The 15,540-nt window shown below is 40.7% G+C and overlaps 1 protein-coding gene across 1 annotated transcript; it reads left to right on the top strand.

Moving 5' to 3' along the window:
- The first annotated feature begins 11,549 nt into the window (after positions 1 to 11,549).
- Positions 11,550 to 14,681, top strand: LOC148033058 (heat shock cognate 70 kDa protein 2). The gene is made up of 2 exons (XM_087683792.1): positions 11,550 to 11,895; positions 12,777 to 14,681. Exons 1-2 carry the CDS (start codon positions 11,688 to 11,690, stop codon positions 14,522 to 14,524), a joined length of 1,956 nt encoding a protein of 651 aa, XP_087539918.1. The 5' UTR covers positions 11,550 to 11,687; the 3' UTR covers positions 14,525 to 14,681.
- The last annotated feature ends 859 nt before the right edge of the window (positions 14,682 to 15,540 follow it).

The raw sequence follows: 15,540 nt of genomic DNA, 5'->3' as shown, positions 1-15,540 counted from the left end.
AAAGAAGACTCAATGAGGATTCTAAATCACTGTATACCAATAGAAAATGGTTCAAACATAAGATATGAGAGAGATTTAAAAGTTCATGATAAATACCTCATATAATGAAGTTGTTTAATGCTTGAAAAAAAAATGTCTCAATAGATTGATCTATTGAAGTTGAGACTTCATAGATCACCTTCTCTTGATCCTCAGATGCTCCATAATGAATAGAAGTGCATTAGAAATGAAGAATGGGATGAAATAGTAATTTCCCCCAAATCAAAACTCTATGTGACAATCTTGGATAAGAGAACCTTCAATCCATCCATTGTTGATGTTGTCTTCATTCATGCTTTCATAGATCACCTTCTCTTGATCCTCAAATGCTCCATAATGAATAGAAGTGCTTTAGAAACGAAGAATGGGATGAAATAGTACTTTCCCCCAAATCAAAGCTCTATGTGTCAATCTTGGATAAAAGAACCTTCAATCCATCCATTGTTGATGTTGTTTTCATTTATGCTTGATGCAGTGAAGTCATGTGGTTCAAATTTCAAGCCGTTAGAATATTTATAAAGCTTGGTTGAAGCTTTCATGGATGTCCATTGCTACACCTAGCATTTTGAATATGAATGCCAAGAAAGAATAGGCTCCAAAATTTAGCCTAGAATGTGAAGAAAGAAGCTTTCATGGCTATCCATTGTTGTACTTAGGCTCTTGAAGAAAGTAGGAAAGAAGAGGCTATAAACTTTAGCCAAGAAAGAATAGGCTCCAAAATTTGGCCAAGAATTGGCCACTGTGTAGCTAAGCAACCAACCCATGCTCCAATGACTAATCTCATGGTTATTATTTAATCTTTATAGGCTATGAGGCTATGCAAACTAGGTTGAATATGCTAGCTACTTCCATAGGATAATAGCCAAGCTAAATGGTATAAAAATTGCTCCTCAAAATGCATAGAACATTGATCCATAATGGCTTGATCCCATGGAAGAAATAAGAGAGAGGTGGGACTAATTTCCCTCTGTGGAAGCTTGAAAAGAAAGATGTTTTAGCATCTTCCAAGTTATGTAGACCCCTTTTTGGCCAAGTGACCTCCAAAAATACTTCAAAATTGGTGACAGGCTGCGACGTATATCATTCTCCCTTCATTTTGTATCCAAATCTCCTTCAAATAGCTCTAAAATTAGCTCTAGATATTTGTAGAAGCCCTATTAGTTAGCATGAATGTACTTGTAATCAATTTGTACCTCATGTACCTTGTCCGATTTGGAATTTTCTAAGTAAAAGATGAAGCTAGATATGGACCTAAAGCTTAGGCTTAGATACCACTGAAATGAAGCTTGCCTCTAATTGAAAATAAACCATATTGTTCATAGCAAAATACAAGAAATAGACAAAGAAATCATTTAGAGAATCCATTACCTTCTATTGACATAATTTGCACATACTACAAAGAAACCATGGCTAAAATAAAAAAGTATGCAGGGCAAAGATCAAGACACCAAATGAGGCGAAGAATCGCACATGAGAACTCACAATCATGCTAGGTGGACATAAAAAGACACCTTCATGCTAATTGGGAGGATCCAAGCCCCTCAATAGGAGAAATCATACAAAAGATTTATCAAATGATCAAAATATGTGACATAAAGCTAAATTTCCACCTTTTATACCAAACCCTAATTGCTAAAGATTTAGTGTAAATGCATGCCCTAAAATTGCTACATTACACACACGGGCATGCGCACACATGCATATGTACAAACACACAGTAGAATATAAAATGTCAGTATGATGAATAATGTCAAAAAGACCAAGGCCCACATTCTTGCTACATATAGGCAAAGGAAACTTGAAAAATGTAGCTTGAAGAAAAATCAAAAGTTTTATTATGTAGGTTTGGGAAAGGCCTCCTTGCTCTACCAAACTTGCATGTAAAATGCTATATAATTGATAATAAAGTGAGGTGCTTTTGTGATTAAGATATTAGATTTATGTGTTGTTATTTATATATGAATAGGATGAGTTGTTGATTTTTAAATAGTGTTATGTATCATTTGTTGTTACATATACCAAAATTTTGAAATAAAAAGATAAACATATTACACAAGTTTTGCATCCTAAGCTAAAAATTTTCTTTGAAGTGTGGAATCCATTTCATTCAAACATTTCAACATGATATATATTTTTTAAGAGAATGGTGATGTCACAACAAAAATTTGTAGGTGTTTGTCCAATATTTTAAATGGATTTTGTACATGGACAAGGACAAACTTTGCTAACAATTTTTGAATTCCACAATCACCATGGTCCACTTAAGTTCTATTTTTCATAATAGCTTTTTTTCTATCTAACTCCTCATACACAATGTGTTTAGCATCATGCTCCTTTGTTGTTATTATAAGCTTGCATGGTTGTTTTCATATTTAGATCACTTATTCGAACATTGTGCTCATGTTTATACATGGTTTTCTCCCATTGAAAACGAAATTATTTAATGTGACCTTTCTAAAATTCAAGTGCAATGTGACATCACTTAAAGTGGCAAGAGTTGACGTAAACATGTATACTTTGGTTAAACAAATATTTCTCCATGATTCACTAAAGAATAATAAATTGGAATTTATACAAAGACAAGGGCCATTTTGTTGCATGAGAATGTATAAATATGAAATGTTTTAAAAGAAATGAAATCAAATGTTAATACTTTGCATGGCTATACTAACTTTATGGAGTCAATTCATACACTCCTACATTGAATACCTTTACAAAATCTATACTATATGGGGGATGCTTGTCATTGTCCCCATTATCTCTTGAACAATTATTATCATCTTTAAATACTTACTTCTTCACATAACAACTTTTAATTTTGGTAAAGGCAAAGCAATGTGCCAATACTCAACCTTTCATGAAAACAATATATTGATTCAAGATTAAAGTCTCCAGAAAGTAAGATGCTTTGTTAAACATGAAATTTCATATGTACTTTTCATGAATTTTTTTAATATGCCCTTGAAGTCACAGGAAAGCAAGATGCTTTGTTACACATGAAATGTACTTTGTCATTAACCATAGAACTCATTTTACTAAGTCCTTAAAAGTCTTCAATGATATACTTTACATCATGGGCTTATCATGACAATACACCCACCAAAGCTAAGACTATCATTTTGTTTCATAAGCACACAATGCAAGCGGGATACTTACCAATGAGCAATACCTCAATCGATAGGATGGGTGTGTTGTGTAATGGGAGGTCAATAGTTAAATACTTGGGTTTGAGAGGCTTGGTGGTGCCTTCCTCTTATGGGTGCAAAGATTGGGACAATCACAAATAATTCAAAATGGTTACATTTAAAAGAGGCATACTTAGTAATAGAAATATGAAAAATAAATCAATCCATTGAATAGGATGCAAATAACAAACTTTGAAAGCATTTAATAAGTTTATGTGTCCAATCCCTTGTCTACAAAGAATATTATTGATATTATTATATCAATTTGATTGTTTCTTCAACCAACTATTGAATTCCCTTCCATCTAGACTAGAACAATGAGCCATGCAAACACAACCACTAGCAAGTAGATGTTGTTTTGTATATGATGTTCATGTGAGTGAGTGAGTGAGTATCAATGAGCTCATATCATGTCAAGGTGTTTCACTTATTGTTTTTTATAATGTAGTATTTGATGTATTAAAATCACAAAAATTTAGCATACAAAGTGCATGCAGTCAATGTACTTTGAGCATAAAAGCTAAATCTAATATTATAAACACATGCATGGGGGAGGTGCTCACCTATGCATGGGGGGAGATTTTACCCATTCTTGTGTCTTGCAAGCTTTGGGAGTTTTCTTCTCTCACGCTAATTGTCCACTTTTTATTTTGTTCTCAACTAGGTCTATCGTATGGTGAAGTCAAGCAACACTTTCAAGCTCCTTAGGATTGTTAGCAATATAAACAACAGAGGCATATTCCACCTCCGTATCTTTATTCTTCTTCCTTTGTTTCACAGCTCCAGCCAATCCCTCAGCACATCAGCTCCATCAAAGTTGTGCTCCTCCTTGTTTGTATGCAAGGGAGGATGAGAGTACGTGTCAATGGAAAGCTATGGGGCAGTAATACCTGTTGAGATATCGAGCTCCACTCGTGATACGCCAGGGTGACCGTTGTGTATTTATGCCACTGACTTGTCAGTTGCAGACGCGGTTGGTACACCGCCCATGAATAATAGCTACATGACAGCTATCCTTATCTACTCTAGTTCGTGGCTCAGTTAGTATGCCACCTTAGTTAGTTGAGTTTGGTTTTTGAGACCCATATATAGGGTTCTTCTATTTCTTTGTATGAGAGTTCTTTTGGCTTACACAACTAAGAAGAGGAAAACTGTTTTCAGGCTCCACCTCTGTGTGTATTCCCCCATTGTGTAAGCAAGAAAGCTACAAGTGAGACTCCTTCCTTCTCTCCCACAATCTTGACATGGTATCAGAGCCTTGTTCGTGGTAAGGAGCTCAAGAAAGCAAGCCAAGCTCGCGGTGTTCTAGTAAGAGGAGCAGTGTTGCTTTCATTTTTTGTTTTGGGAGCAGATCTCTGCAGTAGCACAGCCGAAAAGTGCAGGAGTACATTGTCTCAGGTTGAGACGCCCTTCGCGGTGAAGCAAGAGGGCAGTATATGCTGCGGGATAGGGCTTTAGCCCTAGGCAACCTTATTTTTTTGATTTGAGGCCATTTCGGGGCCTGTTTTGGAGGCGGAAGTTTTCTGCACGCACTCAGGAAAAGGCCCAGTTTTATGTTGTGCAGCCACTGTTCTACGGGTCGGTGAAAAGTTACTGTACAAATTGCATCGTATGCTTGTGCGCAGAGACATTGGGAGTTACAGAATCATCCCTGTTGCCTGTTGATGCAAAATCGTCACTAGGAAGCGACTGTGTGGTCAAATACCACTTTCGTCAGTTTTGCATATTTGCCTTTGTGAGGCTGAAGCTGTGTTCTTTGCAGTGACAGAATTTTTTGCAGTGTTCTGTAATGGCGTCTGATTCTCTTTCATAGATTGTCACTGAAAAGCTTGACAAGAACAACTTCCAAGCATGGAAGTTTAGAATGACGAATTTCCTTATGGGAAAAGGATATTGGGAATTTGTTGCAGGAAATGAAGAAGAACCAGTTCTTCCTGATGTTCCCAATCAACAGCAAATGCAGGCATTTAAAGCATGACGTGAGAGAGCCAGGAAAGTTATGTATTGGCTGTCTATCAGCATTTCAGACTCTATGATTGTGCATATTCAAGATGCAAGTACGCCAAAGGAGGCATGGGATACTTTGTCAAAAATGTATAGTACAAATACGCAAGCCAGGAAAATGCAGCTCAAGCAAGAGTTGCACAATGTGCAAAGAGAAAGTATGAGCATCAATGACTACCACATGAAGGTGAAGAAGATTGCAGATGCACTTGCTTCCATTGGGTCGCCAGTGGAAGATGATGATTTAGTCTCAGTGACCTTGAATGGTCTAGGAAAGGATTATGCACAGTTTTGAACATCCATTTCCGTCTGTAAAAGATTTCCTGATTTTGAGGAGTTGATTGCTCTTCTAATTTCTGAGGAGTAGAGAAATGGTGGTGCATCTTCTTCAGGAGGAACTTCAAAAGAAGATGTCTTCTACTCAAATACTGGAAGAGGTAGAGGCAGAGGTAGAGGAGGCCGATATGGAGGCCGTGGTAGAAATCAGAATATGCAGCAAACTCAAGAAAACCAGTCCTATGGAGGAGGACGTGGTAACTCTAGAGGCAGGGGGAGCCAAAGAGGTTGTGGTGGATGGTAAAGAGGCCAAAATGCAAACACCAATGTTGAATGCTACTACAGTGGTAAAATGGGTCATATTGCTAAAGACTGCTATAAAAAGCAGAATGACATCATGAATGGAAAACTGCAACAAGGGAATTATGCATCTTCTAGTAGATAGGGTGATGACAGAAATGAGCATTTGTTTATGGTGCAGCACATGAACAATTCTGTGACAAGTGCAAAAGAAAGCAATGATGTATGGTATGTTGACTCAGGTGCATCAAACCACATGACAGGTCATGTAGAATGGATGAAGGATGCAAGGAAAATGGAAAAACCAAGATTTGTGGAGACTGGTGATGATACTGCACATCCTATTGTGCAAATTGGAAAAATTCCTTTGTCTATGCAGGATGGGAAAAATAAATACCTGTCCGATGTATTTCATGTCCCGAATATCACCAAGAATCTGGAATCTGTTGGTCAAATGGTTGAGCAGGGCTTGCAGGTCAGATTTAATCCTCATGGATGCTTTGTTGAGGATATGAAAAATAAAGGTCGCTTGATAGCAAAAGGAAAGAAGAATGGCAGAATGTTTACGTTGGATACAGACATGTCTGAATTGAGTGCAACAATGTTTGCACATGGGACCGGAGTAGTTACAGATATTGATATCTGGCATAAACACATTGGTCATGTTAATGTACAGCGACTTAAATCAATGCAGGCCCAAAATATGGTTGCAGGATTGCCCAAATTCAAGGTTGCAGAAATGCATAAGGTATGTGAAGCTTGTCAGTTTGGAAAACAGGCAAGGAAACCATTTCCTAGACATGTTTAAGAGAGTGAGAAGCCATTGGAATTAATCCACTCTGATGTGTGGACTACTAAAGCTGCATCTCTTGGAGGCTGTCATTATTTTGTCACTTTTATTGATGACTATAGCAGAAAAGTTTGGGTGTATTTTATGAAAAAGAAAAGTGAAGTTTTTGGGCATTTCAAAACTCTTAAAGTTATAGTTGAAAAAGAAACAGGTCTGCAAATAAAATGCCTAAGGTCAGATGGAGGGGGAGAGTACCTCTCAAATGAGTTTGCAAGGTTCCTACAGGAGCATGGCATAAAGCAGCAATATTCATGTAGTCATACCCCACAACAAAATGGAATTGTAGAAAGGAAAAACATGCATATTGGAGAGGTATCTCGTGCCATGCTCAATGAAAAAGACTTGCCAGATTTTTATTGGGCTGAAGCAATTGCTACAACAGTCTACATAATGAACATGAATCCCACTGCAGCAATACATGGAATGACTCCAGAGGAGAGGTATACTGGTAGGAAACCAGATATTTCTCATTTGAAAATTTTTTGTTGCATTGCCTATGTACATGTGCCAGATGAGTTGAGATCCAAGTTGGATCCAAAAGCTGAGAAGTGCATCTTTATTGGTTACTCTCTGCAGCAAAAAGGGTATAGATGCTATAACCCTTCTACTCGTAAGTTTACAGTGAGTAGAGATGTTGTTTTTGATGAGATGAGTAGCTGGTATAAACCATTAAATGTGATTGATGATGTAGATGCACAAAATGGTAATGCTGTACAGAATTCACAGCAGCAGTCACAAAATATTAGTGGACATGGAGCGTCCTCTAGCAGTGGTTCACATTCTTCGCCATGGACAGGCAGATTGAGATCAGGAGAATCTTCTCAAAGTAATGCAGATAGTGGTATGCAGGTATCACAAAAAGGAAAAGAGAAGGTTGATCAGCCCATGTTTGATGTGAATGCAGGTCACTCTTATGTGGATGGTGAATCCAGTGGCTCAGAACAGAGCATTGATGATGAGTTGGGTATTCCTTCTATTGTTACACCTGGAGTAAGGAAGACCAGGGATGTTTTGAGAGCACCTGGGAGTGAACCTACTTTGCGCAGGTTTATGAGAGTTAGGTATCATGTGGATAGGCTGAAATATGATGGATTTACAACCATTCACTATGCATATATGGTCAAAGTGATACAAGAACCAGAACCCACTTCTTTTGAGCAAGCCATGGGAAAAGAAAAATGGGGGAAAGCCATGGATGAAGAAATGGATGCCTTGGAAGCAAATGCTACATGGGAATTGGTACCTTTGCCTAAAGGTAAAAATGCAATTGGCTGTAAGTGGGTTTATAAGGTGAAGCACAATGCAGATGGTTCTGTGAACAGATACAAGGCAAGATTAGTAGTCAAGGGGTATGCACAAACATATGGCCTTGACTATAAAGAAACATTCAGTCCGGTTGCAAGGATGGCAACCGTAAGAGCAGTCATTGCTATGGCTGCATCAAAGGGATGGTCTTTACATCAGATGGATGTAAAGAATGCCTTCTTGCATGGTGATTTGCAAGAAGAGGTCTATATGGAGCAGCCACCAGGTTATGTGCATGCTGTTCATCCTGAGTTTGTTTGCAGGTTGAAGAAAGCCTTGTATGGCTTGAAGCAAGCACCTAGAGCATGGTCTGACAAGATAGGACAGTATCTTGTCACTATTGGCTTTCAGATTTCCAAGGCAGATTTCTCACTTTATGTGATAAAAACAGAGAAAGGTATTATGCTACTTGTCATTTATGTTGATGATTTGATTATGACAGGTGACAGCGATGAAGATATCCTTTATGTGAAAATGCTATTGAAGCAGAAGTTTGAGATGAAGGATTTCGAAGAGCTGTGTTATTTCTTGGGCATTGAGGTGATTAGATCACCAAGTGGGATACAGCTCTTGCAGAGGCAGTATGGATTGGACATGCTGTCCAAATATGGGATGACAGGCTGTAAGCCTATTTCAGTTCCTTTGGAGCAAAATGTGAAGTTGAGCACAGATGCAGGTGAGCTTCTAGAAGACCCTACTATGTACAGACGCATAGTAGGAAGTTTGATTTATATGACTATTACCAGGCCAGATTTGAGCTATGATGTTGGATTGGTAAGTCAATTTATGCAGGCTCCAAGGAAACCACATTTGGATGCGGCTAGACGCATACTCAGGTATGTGAAGTCCACATTGTAGTATGGACTATTTGATGAGACTGGGGTTCAGATACAGTTGCATGGATATACTGATGCTGATTGGGCTGGTAGCATTTCTGATAGACGATCTACCAGTGGATATGTGTTCTCTTTTGGGAGTGCTGCAGTCACTTGGAGCAGCAAGAAACAGCCTACAGTTGCCTTGTCCAGCATAGAGGCTGAGTACAGGGGTGCAGCAATGGCTGCATGTGAGGTAGCTTGGTTGCATAAGCTACTTTATGATATGCATCAGCCTACAGATGGGCCAGTTGTCATTTATTGTGACAACATGAGTAGTATACACTTGGCAAATAACCCAGTCTATCATGCTAGAACAAAGCACATTGAGGTGCATTATCACTATGTGCGGGAGAGGGTTTTACTAGGTCTTATTGATCTAGTTTATGTCGGCACAGAGAATAAGGTAGCTAACATATTTACGAAGGCATTGGGCGCAGATAAGCTGCGCAAGTTCAGAGACCTGCTTGGTGTGCAGGAATTGGGATTGAGCTCGAGGGCGAGTGTTGAGATATCGAGCTCCACTCGTGATACGCCAGGGTGACCGTTGTGTATTTATGTCACCGACTTGTCAGTTGCAGACGCGGTTGGTATACCGCCCATGAATAATAGCTACATGACAGCTATCCTTATCTACTCTAGTTCGTGGCTCAGTTAGTATGCGACCTTAGTTAGTTGAGTTTGGTTTTTGAGACCCATATATAGGGTTCTTCTATTTCTTTGTATGAGAGTTCTTTTGGCTTACACAACTAAGAAGAGGAAAACTGTTTTCAGTCTCCACCTCTGTGTGTATTCCCCCATTGTGCAAGCAAGAAAGCTACAAGTGAGACTTCTTCCTTCTCTCCCACAATCTTGACAATACCCTTAACAATTCACCATCACACTGTCCTCTTAGTCACTCCTTTGAAAAATCACAATCTCATTGAACTATTAACATGTTTCACTTGTTGCTTAGGCACTAAGCCCATGATGAGATGGATAAGAAAAAATAGAAGTGTGATTGTCAACATAATAAAAGTACATTGTTTCTTATTAATTACTATTGTACTCATAATTATAAACTCAAACCAAGACTATCATGTGGTGGGCAAACATGTGCATGTTGTATAAGAGGGTTTTGCAAGAATCTAAAAATTGTGCATTAGTATAAAGGGCTACCCCAAAGAGGAATGAATCAAGAAGCAAGGCACATGATTTGTAGTTGATCATTTTTCAAAAACTAGTTTAGATTTTTTACACCAGAAATCATTTGAGGACACATGGGCAAGGTTCAGGTTTTTTGGGAAAAAATCGGTTTTCATTTGCAAACACCCTCCTAATAGTCTTCTCAAATAGAACACAAGCGAAACACTACAATGGGCTCTATCTCCTTGCCTATTATTGGTAGTTCAAAGGTGCGACTTTCCAATTAAAAAAGTAATTTTTAGTAGGTGGCAGAGAAGGCAAATGGGGCAACCTAAAACGCATGCTTTTCCTAAATAAAAAATGCACTTGAAAACTAGCTAAGGTGACCCTAAATTTAATTTGAAAACTATAAACTATGCTAGCAATTAGTTTTTGGTCTTCATCCTCATGTGAATAGTTGCATAGTTTTATATGTGAAGGTTAGAATGATAAGGCAACCAAGGCATAATGTTATGTTAGGGTTTATGTGCAAAGGCCTTCTAGTAGGGGCTGGGTTGTATTTAGCACTAGTGGAGTGAGAAGGGGTTAGGTAGCATTGTTTCTCATTGCCACATCGAGGGTAAGCATGTGGAGTGGGTTAAAGCTAATCGTTCATGACTGCTCTTAGCACTGGGGAAAAAGACCATGCTATGAGCGTCATAGCAACCAATGGTGTCCTTGCAACAAACATTCATTGGGAATGATGGATAGGTGCGAGTTTTTAATATTATTCAAAAACCCTAGGTGCAATCATTAGAATAGTGGGGATAGAGACTTCCTCTCTGCTACACCTCTGTTGCTTTGATGTGCCCTAGTGCGACTTGGACCTAAGGCCAGTTACACATAGGCCGGGAAGGCCATTTTTCCATGCAAAAGGAAGGGGTGTTTGGTTGACATGGCGGCTTTTGATTCGTTCTGCGAATCACGCACAATAGACAAGTTTTGGAAGGGAAGTCCCCCATCCAAGGGGAAACTCCTGCCCAAGTGGAATAGGACAAACATGTTTATTCAAAAAGGTGATTTGCAATTGTCAAATCTTGAACGTATGACCATGTAGTTCTTCATGGCATCTATACTATTAGTTAAGCAGAGGTGGGGGATGGGTGCCACGTGGCAACCCCCCACATCCCCCACAAGAAGAAAAAGAGAACGTGGGGGCGGGTGCCACGCGTCCAGCACCCACCCCTCCCCGCAAAAATCGTGCCCACGTGCCGAGGCGAGTCTAGGCATGGAGCACCTAGTTTACTATTAAGATAACTCTGTTTTGACAAATTACTTGGCGCCCTGCGTGTAAACAAAGTGCTAGATGGTTTTGAGGCTGGGCAAAGGGCCGTGTGCCAAGTGTGTGGACGGGCCTAAGCACCCGAACGTGCCCTTGTGGGCAATGCTGGAAAAATAAAAAACAATATTCATATACCGAGGAATAGGTAATACACGTGGCAGAACTGTAGCGTGACAAGGGGGGAAAAAGATTGGAGAGCCGGTGAGAGGAAATTTCCGCGGAATCGCAGGGTTCTTCGGGAGGCATCTAGAAAGTTCGGAGAGCAATCCATAAGTAAGCAACCCTCCCCTTTCCCCTCAATAGCACTACATCCTAAAACCAGATTTTCAGAATTTTCCTCTGTCTCTCCGTCTCTACATATCTGTTTCCTCCTTGTCTGTCGATTTTCTTGACGATTGCGAGCTCCCATGGCGAAAGAAGGTCCTGCCATCGGCATTGACCTTGGCACTACCTACTCGTGCGTCGGTGTCTGGCAGCACGATCGCGTGGAGATCATTGCCAATGACCAGGGCAATCGCACCACCCCTTCCTATGTTGCCTTCACTGATACAGAACGGCTCATCGGTGATGCGGCGAAGAATCAAGTGGCCATGAACCCGATCAACACCGTTTTCGGTAAGTTCTCTCTGTTTTCTTTACCGGAAGCTTGTCTGGGCTTTTGTCGTGGTCTTTTGCTTTCTCCATCAGCCCTCAAATTTGAAGGGCTACCCAACTTTTCATTTAGAAGGTCTTAGAGGACCTCTCCTTTTCTTTTTAAAGAGTTTGGAAGGGCATATAACTATTTTTCTAAATTTCTTGCCTTTCTTTTGAAGGGTAATATATGTATCACCCTTCTCTAGAAGGGCAAAACCCCCTTTGAAGGGTGTTGCAACCTTCAAATTTTAGGCTTGTTCTCCATCCTTTGTTAGTGTTCGAGCTCTTCAAAGGGACAGGTTGATACATATAGCGACTCTCCCACGCTAGGTGTCGGGGGAGGTAGCTTGGTATTAGCGGAATTTTAGGCAGCCTTGATAGTGTTTTGTCCTTGCGTTTCACTGGTGGCGATGTTGCCGTGCTCCCATCGCTCGCTCTCACTGTCGATTAAAGTGGCTTAGAGGTTAGATCTTATGTCTGCGCTACGGTCTGCGTACTGCAGACAGTCGGGCCTTATTGTTATTAAGGCATGTCTCTCTGATGGCTATCACTATAGGTCAGGTTTTGTAGGATCATGATGGTGAGTGGTTGGTTGGTGCATCTTAATCTGTTCTCTGTGCGCTAGCTTCATGAAAGGAAGCATGCCTGCCTCTCTTTCCTCCATTTCTACGGCTGCGAAGTTCTGCCTTTCTTTTTCGGATCATGATGGTGAGTGGTTGGTTGGTGCATCTTAATCTGTTCTCTGTGCGCTAGCTTCATGAAAGGAAGCATGCCTGCCTCTCTTTCCTCCATTTCTACGGCTGCGAAGTTCTGCCTTTCTTTTTCGAGCTCTTTCCTGACTCTTTATTCGCTTGTTTTTGCAGATGCGAAACGGCTTATTGGCAGGAGATTCTCTGACCCCTCCGTGCAGAGCGACATCAAGCTATGGCCTTTCAAGGTGATTGCTGGGCCTGGTGACAAGCCTATGATCGGTGTGCAGTACAAAGGTGAAGAAAAACAGTTTGCGGCGGAGGAAATCTCCTCTATGGTGCTCGTCAAGATGAAAGAAATAGCTGAGGCCTATCTGGGAAGTACTATTAAGAATGCCGTAATTACAGTGCCTGCCTACTTCAATGACTCTCAAAGGCAGGCCACGAAGGATGCTGGTGTCATCTCTGGCTTGAATGTGATGAGAATTATAAACGAGCCAACTGCTGCCGCCATTGCTTATGGCTTGGACAAGAAGGCAAGCAGTGTTGGTGAGAAAAATGTTCTCATTTTTGATCTAGGTGGTGGTACCTTTGATGTGTCACTCCTAACCATTGAAGAGGGGATTTTTGAGGTCAAGGCCACCGCAGGAGATACTCACCTAGGAGGTGAAGACTTCGATAACCGGATGGTGAACCATTTTGTTCAGGAATTTAAGAGGAAGTACAAGAAAGATATCACTGGTAATGCAAGGGCTTTACGCAGGCTAAGAACTGCATGTGAGAGGGCGAAGAGAACCCTCTCATCTACTGCTCAAACAACTATCGAGATTGACTCTCTGTATGAGGGTATTGATTTCTATTCCTCCATTACTCGAGCCAGATTTGAGGAGCTCAACATGGATTTGTTCAGGAAATGTATGGAGCCAGTGGAGAAGTGCTTGAGGGATGCAAAGATGGACAAGAGCAGCATTCACGATGTGGTTTTGGTAGGAGGTTCTACTAGGATTCCCAAAGTTCAGCAACTGCTTCAGGATTTCTTCAATGGGAAAGAGCTCTGCAAGAGCATCAACCCTGACGAGGCAGTTGCTTACGGTGCTGCTGTCCAGGCTGCAATTCTCAGTGGTGAGGGGAATGAGAAGGTGCAAGACCTCCTCCTCCTTGACGTCACCCCTCTCTCTCTTGGTCTGGAGACTGCAGGAGGTGTCATGACTGTCCTAATCCCTCGCAACACCACAATACCAACCAAGAAGGAGCAAGTGTTTTCCACTTACTCTGATAATCAGCCTGGCGTGTTGATACAAGTGTATGAGGGAGAGAGGACAAGAACCAGAGACAATAACTTGCTCGGGAAGTTTGAGCTGTCTGGCATACCCCCTGCTCCAAGGGGTGTGCCTCAGATTACTGTTTGCTTTGATATGGACGCTAATGGTATCCTGAATATCTCTGCTGAGGACAAGACGACTGGGCAAAAGAACAAGATTACTATCACTAACGATAAGGGAAGGTTGAGTAAGGAAGAGATTGAGAAAATGGTCCAGGATGCTGAGAAGTACAAAGCGGAGGATGAAGATCACAAGAAGAAAGTTGAAGCCAAGAATTCCCTGGAAAATTACGCATACAACATGCGGAATACTATCAAGGATGAGAAGATAGCCGGCAAACTTGACGCTGCCGACAAGAAGAAAATTGAAGATGCCGTAGAGCAGACAATCCAGTGGTTGGATCACAACCAGTTGGCTGATTCCGACGAGTTTGATGACAAGATGAAGGAGCTGGAGAGCATCTGCAACCCCATCATTGCACGTATGTACCAGGGAGGGGGAGGGACTGGCGATGTGCCTCCCGGTGCTTATACCGGTACCGGATTTGATGATGGTCCTGCAGGTGGATCTGCTGGTCCCAAGATTGAAGAGGTGGATTAAGAGAGCGTCATCATCATTTCTGCGTACTACTGTGGCCCTCTATACTGTGTTCTTTTTTGTTGGTGTAATACTTCATTGGTTGGTCTAGCTCTATCTGGCCGACTGCGCATTCCATCTTCAATATAATTGTTTTGAAAGATTTTGAAGGTTGATAACATCGCTTTTCCAAGTTGATGGATTCGCCGCACATTGTTGCCATTGCCAAGCTGTTTGATTTGCGTCTGTCTCCATATTTGCTTCTTTTCTTCTGGGGTCTTTAAGTCATACATTTGATTTGTCAAGCCTGAGCGACGTTCATAGTTCCTTAAATCCCTTTCAGCTTCATCTGTAGGCATTATTAAGGTTCCTGGTTCTACCATTGCGGAATTCCTCGAGGTACGACTTTTGATTGAATGTTCACAGCAGCTAGCAACGAAAGAAAAATAAATAGAAGATCTCAAAAGAATCAAAAACTTGGTTTACCAAATAACGATGAAATGAGTTGTCGGAAGTGCGCAACATATTGGTTGGAGGAGTGTAAAGAAGGGGATATTGGTTGGATGAGTAAAAAACTAACTGTATTGTAATACTATAAATACTCTAAATTTCTAGCTGGTTTGTTAGCTGCGAATAAATTTGTAATGTCCTTAGGAGGGATGAGAGACGTCAAAATAAGTTTGTAATGTCCTTGGGACGTGAGATGCAAGAATGCAACTCATGTACCTTTGAAACTCAACCAACACTTGGTCCATTGCGCTAAAATTGCAATGGGTTCTAATTTGCTTGTTGAAAGTACTTGGAATTTGAGACAAATTGTAATTTTGGTTCTATACTTTAGCATGGCTATTTGTCATTTTTTTGAATGTGGGTGTAGTGGTCAAGAAATTAGATTGGTATCTTTATCTCTCTTAGATGAATGTGTCTCCTCCCTTAATTGGGATTAACATTTGGTGTGCATTTTTGCATGCACGGAACATTAGGTTGCTTTGTGTGCACAAAACGCTAGGTTGTTTTACGATGCAGGGGCATGAGAAGTG

This window comes from Lygodium microphyllum, chromosome 8 (assembly GCF_053477565.2).
Source record: "Lygodium microphyllum isolate KBCC chromosome 8, Lygodium_microphyllum_v1.1.10, whole genome shotgun sequence".
NCBI classification, from domain to species: domain Eukaryota; kingdom Viridiplantae; phylum Streptophyta; class Polypodiopsida; order Schizaeales; family Lygodiaceae; genus Lygodium; species Lygodium microphyllum.
This window is presented reverse-complemented; position numbering and strand designations above follow the sequence as displayed.